Below are 13,308 nucleotides of genomic sequence, written 5' to 3'. Positions count from 1 at the left end.
CCAGCATTCATTTAAAAATTATCTAAGGGATAAAAGTGATTCTGATTTCTTTTTGGACATCAGGACAAATTTCCTTGAATGTATTTGGCCTCTACTCTGAAATTTTTGCCTCACAGCTGCTGTAAGTGGAAATCTCATTCCATGCTTAAGAATCAGCAGTGAAGTATACATACCATGCTATTACCTATGAATTCATACATCAAAGTTGAAAATAAAATGAATATAAAGACGTGTTTGTGTGTGTGTGTGTCTGTGTGTGTATGTATATATACACACTCTTTTGAAATGACAAAATGTGTATATATGGGGGGGTGTGTATATGTGTATACACACATATACATATACAAACCCCCACATATTCAAATTCTGTTGTTTCAAGACTATTGTAGGGCCATTGTCAATTATTCTACATCCTAGTGTTCAGCAAAAACCCATTTGTAATCACCACTCATTCATCCACCAGGGTGGGCTAAGTGCCCAAGCCTTTGTTCGTGTGGACCTGGAGGACGTGAATGATAATCATCCCGTGTTTAACCCATCAACCTATGTGACGAGCATCAGTGATGAGACCCAGCCAGGCACCGAGATCATCAATGTTCTTGCCACTGACCAGGACTCTGGGATATATGGGACAGTGGCTTATGAGCTTATTCCAGGAGACCTGTCGTCCCTTTTTACCATTGACTCCACCACAGGTATGTGATCTTGGAACAGTTTTCATCCTTTGGCTATAAAGTTTCTGCTTAACTACTTAACAGCCAGAAAATTAGAAAAAGTGACTTTTTTTCAATAATGGGGGTGTTGCAGGACTCACTTAACCTTCTAGCAGATGCTGAAGTATATTCAAAATGGCTGAGGCTTTGTAGTGGGTTAGACCTGGATCTGAGTCCCAGCTTTGCCTACCACTGATCTTGTGGTCTTTATTGGCCTCACTGTCCTTACCTTAAAAGTAGTGTTGACTGGGTGCGGTGGCTCACACCTGTAATCCCAGCACTTTGGGGGGCCGAGGTGGGTGGATCAAGAGGTCAGGAGTTCAAGACTAGCCTGGCCAAGATGGTGAAACCCTGTTTCTATTAAAAAAAAAAAATTAGCCGGACGTGGTGGTGGGCGCCTGTAATCTCAGGTTCTCAGGAGGCTGAGGCAGAGAATTGCTTGTACCTGGGAAACCAAGGTTGCAGTGAGCTGAGATCACGCCACTGCCCTCCAGCCTGGGTGACAGAGAGACTCCATCTAAAAAAAAAGAAAAAAAAAGTAGTGTTATCTGGGCTCTGTGGCTGACTCCTGTAATCCTAGCTACTTGGGAGGCTGAGGTGGGAGGATGGCTCGAGGCCAGGAGTTTGAGGCTGCAGTGAGATATGAAGCTATGATCAGGCCACTGTCCTCCAGCCTGAGTGACAGAGCAAAACCCTGTCTCAAAAAAAAAAAAACAAAAAAGTAACACTGATAATACCTATGTTGCAAAGTTTTTGTGAGAGAACTAAAGACAGTAATTTATGTAGAAACAGTTGGCCAATATTTACCTTGCAAATGTTAATTTCCCCTTATTTGTATGATCATGCCATCTGAGGGTGACTCGAGGGTGACTGAGCCTCATTTGGATGTATTAATAGCTAAGATTAGTGCAAAGACATTTGTACAGGCGTCCAAAGTAGATCCTTTTTTTTGTACTAGGTCTGGCATTCCCTTAGTCTCTTTGGGTTTTAGTTTCTTGTTTTAAAAATGATACCTAAAGCTCCTTTTAGTTCTCTACAATGGTAATTGCATATCTGCCAAAGAATCCCAATGGGCAAGCTGTCTTTTAGAAATCATGAATATTTAAGAAGTTACCTTCCATTTTCTATTCATTAGCTTGTTGCTAACAAAATATTGGTTTAAATATTTGATTATAAGAAAATAAAAAATTTCAAAAATATAATATGACATTACAATACTTTTGAGATACTTAGAGATACTCTGGTCCAAAAATGAGGCTGCAAAAAAAGAAAAAAAAAAGAATTTTTTTCTTTTGCATTTTTCCACCTGATCCAAACAGTGGGTAGAATGTGTTTCTATTGCAATGGTAATGATAATGTCAGATGCTACACTAGACATTTTCTGTACATTGTCTTATTGGATCTTCACAACATGCTTTGTAATAGCCATATACGGTAGAAACAAATGATAATTTACACAGGAAATCTAATGTGCTATGTGAGTGTGCCCTCTCACCCAGCCCCATTAGGTAGAGAGCTGCTGCTTCTGCCTGGAAACTTTGCTTTGTCTGGCTTGTGCAACTGGCCAGGGATTAGTTGTTTATACTGGTAGTCTTTGTAAGGCAAAACTTTCCTTGCTCAAAATAATACACTGATGTGGCCCCTTTAACATTTCAAAGATCAGAAGAAAATACTTTTGTGGGAAATTAGTCTGTTTAATCTCAGCTTTTTCAAAATTCATCTTAACTGAGGACTTAACTGCCTATCAAATTGTCAGGCCCTCTAGGGCACTAGCATTGCCAAAAACACATTGGTCAGCCAGTAATCAGGGCACAGGATCTAAAAGCATTTAACAGATTGTTTTAAAAAGACATTCACACACTCATCATTCAGTTTTCCCTGGAAGATATGGAAGAATGAGCTATACTGTATTCTGTTTTTAGAAGAGATCTCTCTTGCTGTCCTGGCCGAAGCCAGACTCATGCTTCCCTTCCTGGCAGCGACTATAGCACAAATGCCATTGTTAATCATGGAAAACACTCTGTGTGGGTGATTATCTTAGGGAACTTTCATGGAATTTTATTTTTAAGCAAAGACCAAATTTATATGGAAATAGCCTTGGGTTCTTATTGTTGGCGGTTTTGATACCCGTGTATTTAGATTGAAGACATTTCTCAGTCAAATAGTGCTTGGAATTTGGTCGCACTTAATCATAACTCATGAGAAATTCATGAGGACTGGTAGTGCTTTACTTTAACCTTTAGAAGAGAATGAAAAAGCATCATGACTAGCTATGGGAAAAAGTTGTCCGGTGAACAGGCTGCCCCTAAGTTGAATGGTCGAGTTCTGAAAGTTCATCTGTTGGTTGACAGCAACTGAGAACACATTGTATATAATTATGGCGTACAAGGTGATGTTTTGATGTACGTATATTGTGAAGCGATTAAATCAAGCTGGTTAACATATCCATCACCTCTCACACTTAGAATTTTTTGTGGTGAGAATATTTAAGACCTACTCTCTTAGTAATTTTCAAGTATAGAACATATTATTAATAATACATTATTATTAATGCTATAAAATAGATCTTCAGAACTTACTCATCCTGTCTAACTGAACCTTTGTAACCTTTGGCCAACATCTCCAATTACCCCAGCCCTTGGCAACCACCATTCTACTCTCTGTTTCTATGAGTTCAGTATTTCTAAATGCCACATGTAAAAGTGAGACCATGCAGTATTTGTCTTTCTGTGCCTGGCTTATTTATTTAGCATAATGTTCTTGAGGTTCATCCATTATTGTCACAAATGATAGGCTGTCCTGTTTTAAGGCTTAATAGTACTCTATTGTGTATATATACCACATTTTCATTATCCATTTATCTATGGATGGACCCTTTGGTTGATTCTATATCTTGGCTATTGCGAATAATGCTGCAATGAACATACTAGTGCAAATATATCTTTGACATACTGATTTTTTTTCCTTTGGATATGTACTCAGAAGTAGACTTTCTGGATCATATTTTAGTTCTATTTTTAACTTTTAAAGGAACCTCCATACTGTTTTCCATAATGACTGTTACACATTTTCTATACAAGGATGTTCTCAAATAATAGAACAAGAAGCAGTATTAGAATATACAGTTGATTCTTGAACAATGCAGAGGGTAGAGATGCTAACCCTTCACATAGTTAAAAATCTGTGCATAACTTCTGACTCCCCCAAAACTTAACTGCTAATAGCCTATCACTGACTGGAAGTCTTACCCATAACATAAATAGTGGGTTAACACATCTTTTGTGTGTTTTATGTATTATATACTGTATTCTTACAACAAAGTTAGCTAGAGACAGGAAGTTATTATTAAGGAAATCATCAAGAAGAGAAAATATATTTACTATTCATTAAGTAAAGTCTTCATCCTCATCATCTTCATGTTGAGATGGCCGAGGAGGAAGAGGAAGGAGAAGGGTTGGTCTTTGGGTCTCCTGGGTGGCGGAGGTGGTAGAGATGGAGGAAAGAGCAGGCAGGACAGGCAGGCATACTTGTAACTGTTATTGAAAAATATCTGTGTATAAGTGGACTCACGCAATTCAAACCCATGTTATTCAAGGCTCAACTGTAGTCTTCCTCTTCTGGATATTTTCTTTCAGGAACCTACATAAAGCTGGACTTTCTTGCTCCCATCATATGGCCGATCTCTGTAGAGGCTGCCAGTGTAAACACAGTCCTAAGAAAGTGCCCCCATCATATATTTGTGGAATAAATGAATAAATAACATCTAGAAATATTGCAAAAGTAACTTAAATCCTTCCTACAGCCTCTTAAAAATTTCATGGGAGTTTCATTGATATATGGAGCAAAACTTTATTTAAAATCCTCTTTCTGAATCACAGCATGGTAAGTGACTCTGTGGCCTATCCCCACATTTCCTCAAAACTCTCCCTAGACTTTCTCTCCAGCCGACCTGTGCTGGCACTTTACTTTTTGTTACCTCCCTTTGTCTCTGGATTTATTCTATTCTCTTCCAGAATAACTGTCTGGCCTTGACAATGGGAATTGTTCAAGCTAGTCTCAACACCTTTTAATTTTCCTTCTTCCTTTTTATCCTAAGTTCTTATATAGGCAGGTTGAGATGTTATGTCATATGAGAAGAAGATTGAGAATTGATGAGCCCATTTATACATTGCTACTTCTTCCTGAATTACTCTAGAATTCTCTCTTAGAGATTTCATTTGCACACTGGTTCATTCATTCTTTCATTTTGATGCTTTCTTTATCAGACATGCTATTTTATAAACTTACATGCTTTCTGTTATAGGCTTGTGTTTTCCTGAAGACAAAAGATTTCTCATTGATCTATTATGCCACAACCAAGACTCATGCATTTAAAAATAGAGCTGTTTGACTTACTGTGTTCATCTGGTATGAAAAATGTTTTGGAGAAAACTAGAAGGGGGTGTGGCGATGTCATGGTTGTTTTCTCTTGTGGGTTTATCTTCCTGTTCTGTTTCTAGTTTTCTGGGTTTGTTGCTGGTTCAAAGAACATTTTTGTAAAATGTGTTTAGGCGCCACGAGAGAGATACTGAGTTGAGCCTTCATTTCTCTTATTCTTAGTTCACTGGCTTTCTTTGATGTGGGCACAAGGCAGACCACACTGTTTTGAGTTTTAACGGGAAGAAACACAAGAGGCATATTTATTAATAGCTCTTTTTTCATGTATTTTTAATCCCATTTTGTGAATTATATGTAGATTTCTTCCTCCACTGTTTGAAGTGCTCTCTTTAGTAACATTAAAAGAGCAGTTCTTTAGCTTTGGGGTTTGTCCTATTTATTCTGTAGTTTTACACTGGAAGAAACTACTTTTTTTTCAACTTTTATTTTAGATTCAGGGGATACATGTGCAGGTGAAGTTACCTGGGTATAATGCATAATGCCAAGGTTTGAGGTTTGAGGAATTCAGATCATTTTAAGGCAACAGGCAGGTTTCAAGCTTTTGTGTTGGTCATTTATTTTCATCCCAAACTATCTCTTTTATTCAGGCAACCATTGGTTAAATCTTGTGGTTTATCTCTTTTTCTATAGAAGCATGTTAATGATATAAATGCAAATCAATAAAAGTCATAAACAGAATGTAGCTTATCTATTCAAGGAATAAATGGAAGCCAGTTCATCTGTTCAATACACATTTATTCAGTGCTTATGTTGCGGCAGGCCGTGTTCTAGGTGTTTGGGATACATCAGTGAATAAAACAGACAAGAATCCCTGCTCTTGTAGCACTTACAGCAACAAGCTTATGTGGCTTAGCCTTTGTCTGTTCTATGTTTAGTTGTGGTGTACACAAAATCCAAGTTTAGCACTACAGAAAAACAAGTAATTGAAAGGATATCAAACTGCCAGACAAGGGCAGCTGTTCCTCAGTGTTTAGTTGTAATCTTTTGTTTGTATGGGGTGTGTGATTTTAACATAGACTGTAAGTAATGTAGTACAGACTTGTTTTCTGTATTTCAAGGGCAGATTCTTTTCCAATGTTAGTTTTATGCTCAGATTTTATACCATGTAATGATTCTTGTAATTCTTCATGAATGCCACCTTCCTACATTTAACACTGAACATTCTGGTATACAGTTAATAAATTAATACCACACCTCATTTCATAAGGGATGTGAGCCTGTTCCTGCCAAATAAATGATGACTTTCTCTTATTTGCAAGACAGAGTCTAAAATTAATCATGAGCACCTAATCAGTGTATGTTACTTTCATAGGAAACAAAAGCATGTTAGAGAATTTCTTCATTAGGTTTCTCGTACCAGATCACAGACTCATAAAGATGGAAAGAACCTTACAAATTAGCTGCCTCATTTAGTGGAGGAAGAAATTGAGGCTGGAAGGGATTTGATGACTTATCTAAAGGTATACTGTTGGTGATGGTGGCATTGGACTTGAATCCCATTCTAAACCTGTGATCTGTTCCTGTGCTGCTCTGTCTCAGATAATAATAGTTTTCGGTGTCTTTTCCATATGTAATATTGCCTATTTGAGTCTTACATTAATTACAGGGGTAAACACGGCAAATATTTTTATTTTCATTTGCAGATTAAGAGACTGAAGACTCTAAAATTCTTAGTGACTTACTCAAAGACACAGTAGTAAACCTGACACTTGAATTTACTTCTTGCACTTCCATTTCAAAGCTTGTTTCAAAATTATGACTTAAAAAAAAACACTAAAGATGAAGCTAAGATACATATAGGTTCTACTGATTCAACTAAATAAGATAGAAAAATGACCTCTCATTGTGACAGGAATTTCTTTATAAGACTACCTAAACACCAAATTATCTGTTGAATTTTATTTACTCTTTCCAATTGAGTAAGTAGAACTCAGTGGACTTTTCCAAAACAGGTACATTTTTTCTTAAGAATTTTTTAAAATTCTCAATATGAGATAGAATTTCAAATCCATTCTAGTTTTTTCAGCCAATACTACTTAGTTACTAAGATTTGTGTGCAAAATAAATAGCATAGTGTAATCTATTTGGTAAATAAGTTTTTATATTCTCACAAACTGAATATAGGAGATACTTCATAAATATCTACAACTAAGAAGAAAATGGTATTGATATCCTGTAGCTTTTGGTTTGTATCTGTTTGTGAGAGAACCTCACTTTTAAACTCCATATCTGTTGAAGGTCATGATTTTGTGCTTATTTTTGTTCTTAACTATTTCATGGCTTATAATTTTAGTAATGATTTACTGATTATTTTCTAATTATGAATTGCTACCTTGGTTAAAAATTCCATTTTCTAGGATATTTTATTCTGAAAGTCAGTATTGCTTAGTTAGTAGAAGAGCGTGATTATGTACGTATATATATATCTTTAAGTTCACTTAGTACTGCATCTGTTCAAAACATTTTTTGATTACAACAGTTTCCTCTATTTAAATAAAAAGTGACAAGGTGAAGAGCATAGACAAACATTATATATGATAATTGGTATGTATAAATCCAAGCAGTCATTAAAATAGAAAATAACCAGTGCTCTGTAAGTTAATTAATGACGTTTTTTAAAGTTAATGTTTGTCCCTGCACTGGTGGTTAATTACCATTTGCAAGTGTCATGAAAAATGTGAGCTAAATAATCACTGTACTTTAAAGTATTAAAATATAGTGTCATAAATTTTACTCTGACCAATATATAGGCAAAGAGAGTTATTCATTTTATTTATGATTTTATTATTTATTAATAAACAACATGAATTATGATACACACATATATTACATATATGCATATTTGTATATAGTAAACAATTAATAACAAATATGGGAGTTACATGTTTTCTGGCTCCTCAACTTCTAATAGAGAGCTTAGTTTATTTAAGCATGTTGGATTCAAATATACAATTACTAGTCAGTTATACTCAATAAAGTTGAAAAAAAAGTTAGATTCAAGTAAATAGGTTTTCTAGCTCCTGTTTATATATAAATGTTTAAAAAAGTGAATGTTTGAAATATTCAGCATATATAATATAGAACAACAAGCTTTATCCTAATACTTCCCTTCTTTTCTAAGTGATGAGTGTTCATTCAAAGAAATTTAATGAACCTAGATGTGCATGCCTAACATTTGCCTCTCTTTGTCCCACTTTTCTTAAACTTATAAGCCACCTTTTGGATCAGCACATTTTTCAAAGATATTTTTGTATTTCAAGTACAATTAAGTTTGTAGGCCACAGAGTCACTGTCTCATGAAGGTGCCTGTATTTCTTTCATGAAAAAGAAATGCTAAGGGCAAACTTTATGTATTGATTATAGTAACTTCTGCAACTAGTGTAGGGCTTCCAAAGACAATGCTGGAAAATCTAAAACAGTCAGGCAAGAGAGCATAAATAAGATGGAACTTGAGCACAACCTTGCAGGATAGCTCAGATTTGGATAAGCGAGTTGGGAAAGAATAGATAGATTCCAGAGAGGAAAACAACACACATGAAGATAGAAATTATTAAGCATTTGTAATGAGAAATTAAAATATAAGTTTGGACTGAGAAACTAAGATATATACAAATTCTACATTCCACAGAGACTTTATGCAAGATTTACAAAGGAGATCCACCTTGTCAATGGTATAAAATGTTGATAATTTGGAGAGAGCTGCTGTTGATTTGTGGGTACCAGAATGGGGTACCAGCACCTTACCAGCTACTCAGAGAACTTACAATGTATTCCCTGCAGTCTGCTGGCTAACTGTAGGCTCATGTCTGATTCTCACCTGAGAAATCTGAAGAAAGGAAAGACTGACAGAATAAAGGAGAAGTTTCTGAAGTGGAGACACGCTACATTCCAGGAGTTTGTAGGTGCAAAGAGTATTTAAGTTTTTCTTCTGAATATGGATCATTTTTGAGGGAGAGCTAGTATAGAGTTGTTTTTAAGCCCTGTCCAGAAAGGGCCATACTGCAAGTGATCAGCAACCATCTGGGGCCAGTGGCATGGGCAGTAAGAAGAATTTACCAAGACAGTTGTAGGTAAAGAAAGGCAGGATTATTCAAGAAAGTATGAAAATACATTGCAAGTGTACAATGGGCAGGTCAGCAAGAAAGGAGCTGACTGTAAGGAGACAAAAGCTTGCTGGGGATTTTGTGTGATGTGCTAAAGAAGGCTTTGTGCAGTACTGATAACACCAAGGTTGCAGTGAACTAACCTGCATTTTACTGTCATCCAAGGGTCTGGTGATAGCTGGGCTCAGAAAGATTGTGAATTATTTGCACAAGAGTGCTACGTGTCCTGGACTATGAAGAAAGGCAGACTTATAGCTTACCTGCTTTTTCTTTTTGCTTTTCCCTGCTCCCACCAGCCTGGCTCCTTTTCCCTAATTAGGACTCTATAGTCCAGAGGTAGAAATTCTGAGTACTGTCAACTTTTCAGCAGACAAGGAAGTAATGAACAGTTTAGAGATGTTTTTACCTCTGCTAAGGCACTTCAAGTAGAGGTTAGCCTTCTCCAAAAAAGCCAGAGTCAGAAGCATTCAACAAAAAGGCCATGAAAGCACCTATATGAGAAAGTGAGTTTTAAACAACTTCGCAGGCCAAAGGTTCGTTGATGTTAGATTATTATACTAGCGCTTGTCAAGAAAGAACATTTCTGGGCCTCTCTCCTCCTCTTCTCCCTTGCTTTAATCCTGGATGATTCAGAGATTTAGTTTAACAAAAAGATGAAGGAAGAAAACAACTACTAGATAAGGAAAGAGAGAAGCCAACTACTTCTGACCTGTAGCCTGTGCTCCTCCAAACTTAAAAGTAAGTTTAGAATTTGGATTATTATATGGTCCTTTATATTTAATTTTAGTCATGCATTGCTCAAAGATGGGGATACATTCTGAGACATGCATCATTTGGTGATTTCGTTGTTGTGTGAACATCATAAAGTGTACTTACATAAATCTAGATGGCATAGCCCAGTACACACCTAGGCTATATGGTATAGCCTATTGCTCCTAGGCTACAAACCTATGCAGCATGTTACCGCATTGACTACTATAGGCAACTGTTTCACTATGGTAAGAATTTGTATATCTAAACATAGTAAAGGTAGAGTAAAAAGGGAATATTAAAGATTTAAAATGGTACACCTGTATAGGGCACTGATTATGAATAAAGCTCGCAGGACTGGAAGGTGTTCTGGGTGAGACAGTGAGTGGTGAATGAATGTGAAGATGTAGGACATTACTGTACACTACTGTAGACTTTAGAAATACTACACTTAGGCTACATCAAATTTCTTTAAATTTTTTCTTCAAAAATAAATTAACCTCAGCTTATGATAATTTTTTAACTTTATAAACTTTAATTTTTTTAAGTTTTTGACTTTTGGTAGTAACACTTAGCTTGAAAGACAAACACGTTGTATAGTTGTACAACCATATTTTCTTTCCTTGTATCCTTATTGTATAAGCTTTTCTTTGTTTTTAATTTTTTTTAACTTTTTAAACTTTTTAATTAAAAATGAGACACAAACGCACACATTAGCCTAGGCCTACACAGGGTCAAGAGCATGAATACCACTGTCTTCCACCTCCACATCTTGTCCGCTGGAAGGTCTTCAGAGCCAGTAACACACATGGAGCTGTCATCTCCTATGATAGCAATGCATTCTGAAATATCTCCTGAAGGACCTGTCTGTGGCTGTTCTACAATTAACTTCTTTTTTCAATCAGTAGAAAAGCACTCTAAAATAATAAAAAGTATGATATAATAAATACATAAACCAGTAATATGGCCATTTATTATCATTATCAAGTATCATATGCTTAATTATGTACTTATGTACATAAGCATGTGCCATACTTTTATACAACTGACAGTGCAGTAGGTATATTTACATCATAACCGCAAGCAGATGAGTAATGCGTTACATTATGACATTAGGACTGTTATGACATCACTAAGTAACAGGAATTTTTTAGCTCCATTATAATCTTATGGGACCACCATCGTAAGTGCATGGGCCGTTGTTGACCAAAATGTCATTATGTATGTGACAGTGTTACCGGAATGCTGGTCCTGGTCTAGACCCCAAGAGAGGGTTCTTGGACCTCACGCAAGAATGAATTCAGGGTAAGTCCATAGAGTAAAGTGAAAGCAAGTTTATTAAGAAAGTAAAGGAATCAAATAGGCAGAGAAGCCCTGAGGGTGGCTGGTTGGCTATTTTTATGGTTATTTCTTGATTATATGCCAAACAAGGCATGGATTATTTCTGAGTTTTCTGGGAAAGGGGCAGGAAATTCTCCAAATTGAGGATTTCTCTTCCTTTTAGACTATATAGAGTAACTTCCTGACGTGGTCATGGCATTTGTAAACTGTCATAGTGCTGATGGGAGTGCCTCTTAGCATGCTAATGCATTATAATTAGCATATAATGAGCAGAAAGGATGACCATAGGTTGCTTTCATTGCCTTCTTGGTCTTGGTGGGTTTTGGCCTGCTTCTTTATGGCATCCTGTTTATCAGCAGAGTCTTTCTGACTGGTATCTTGTGCTGACCTCCTATCTCATCTTGTGACTAAGAATGCCTAACCACCTGGGAATGCAGCCCAATAGGTCTCAGCCTCATTTTACCCAGCCCCTATTCAAGATGGAGTCACTCTGGTTCAAGCACCTCTAATATCAGTATTAAACTGAGACTGTTTCATCACTGATAATAACTAGGAATTTTAATTGGTTGATGGCAGCTGTGGAAGGCATAGGAGCTTCCTAAATTTTCACTTAGGAATGGGGGAAAAATAGCTAGCTGCACAACATAAATTTAAATAAAAAAAAAAGTCACTCTGTGATTGCCTGCCATGAGTTGTGCTTTGTTGTCATACTCGCTTCATGCATTCATGACAGCAGGAGAGCAGCATGTCTGACGTAGAGAGTATGGACTACTGGATGATGGGAAGGCACATTGAGTGGAGTGGATTCTGAAGTTCAAAAACATGACAGGCAAGTTTAAATTTGATTATTAAGGAACTAAGGAATGATATGAAGATATTTAGCATCAGTGTGATATGGTGAAAGTGATATTTAAGGAAAATTATTCTGGCAGCAGTGTCCTAGATGGATTGTAGGACTAGAACATTTGAATAGAAAAACTAGTTATAAAAATCCATACATAAAGTAATGAGGGTCGTACTAAAGAGATAGCAATACAGAGCAAAAGGAACTTAAGGATATTTTACAGGACAAGAATATGAGTTGTAATGAATTGGATTTATTAATGAAAGGATGAGCTATACTTAATTTCTTAATTTTAACTAATGTGATTGATGGTCCAATTGACATCAAGTTGACAAATACCTTAGAAGTGCCACCTAAAGTACAGAACTGTAATTTAGATGAGAGGACAGGGGAAAATACTAAAATAAACTATTAACAACTATTAAAGCCATGAAACATGAAAACATGAATATTTTGAAAGAAAGAATACATTAAATTATCTTCAAGCCGGGTGCAGTGGCTCACACCTGTAATCCTAACACTTTGGGAGGCTGAGGCGGGTGGATGGCTTGAGCCCAGGAATTCGAGGCCAGTCTGGGCAACATGGTGAAACCCTATCTCCACTAAAAATACAATGTTAACCGGGCGTGGTGGCACATGCCTGTAGTACCAGCTACTCTGGAGGCTGAGGTGGAAGGATTGCTTGAGCCCAGGACGCGGAGGATGCAGTGAGCTGAGATCACACCACTGCACTCTAGCCTGGGTGACAGAGTGAGATCCTGTCTGAAAAATGAAAACTACAATAAAAAAAAGGTCTTCAAACTTTAGAGTATATAATAATTACTGGTGGAGCTTGTTAAAAATGCAATTCTTAGATCCTTTCCCAAATCTAAAAATCAGAATGTCTGGCTAATTGCCCAGGAAATTCTGTTTTTACAAGTAGCCAAAATGATTTTAATGCAGGTAGTCAGGGGACACCCTTTGAGACCCTCCAGGGAATAGAACAAATAGCGTAGCACTTCGCTAGAGGAATGCTTAGAAGTCTGAGGAGGAAGAAGGACCACTGGAAAAGTCCAAGGGATTGTTAAGGAAGGCAAAAAAGAAAACTGTAATATAACCAAAGGAAAGAGACAAAGAGCAA

General features: G+C 36.7%; 1 protein-coding gene across 2 annotated transcripts in view; it reads left to right on the top strand.

The window, feature by feature from the left end:
* Positions 1-13,308, top strand: part of DCHS2 (dachsous cadherin-related 2) — a 263,743-nt gene that overhangs the window by 125,882 nt on the left and 124,553 nt on the right. For both annotated transcript variants that reach the window (XM_009448442.4, XM_024356344.3), the window contains exon 3: positions 464-695. In XM_009448442.4, the coding sequence (XP_009446717.3) occupies positions 464-695 (232 nt within the window). The remainder of the gene's footprint in view (positions 1-463; positions 696-13,308) is intronic.

This window comes from Pan troglodytes, chromosome 3, assembly GCF_028858775.2.
Source record: "Pan troglodytes isolate AG18354 chromosome 3, NHGRI_mPanTro3-v2.0_pri, whole genome shotgun sequence".
Taxonomy (NCBI): Eukaryota; Metazoa; Chordata; class Mammalia; order Primates; family Hominidae; genus Pan; species Pan troglodytes.
The sequence above is the reverse complement of the archived record's forward strand: the minus strand, read 5'-3'. Positions and strand labels throughout refer to the sequence as shown.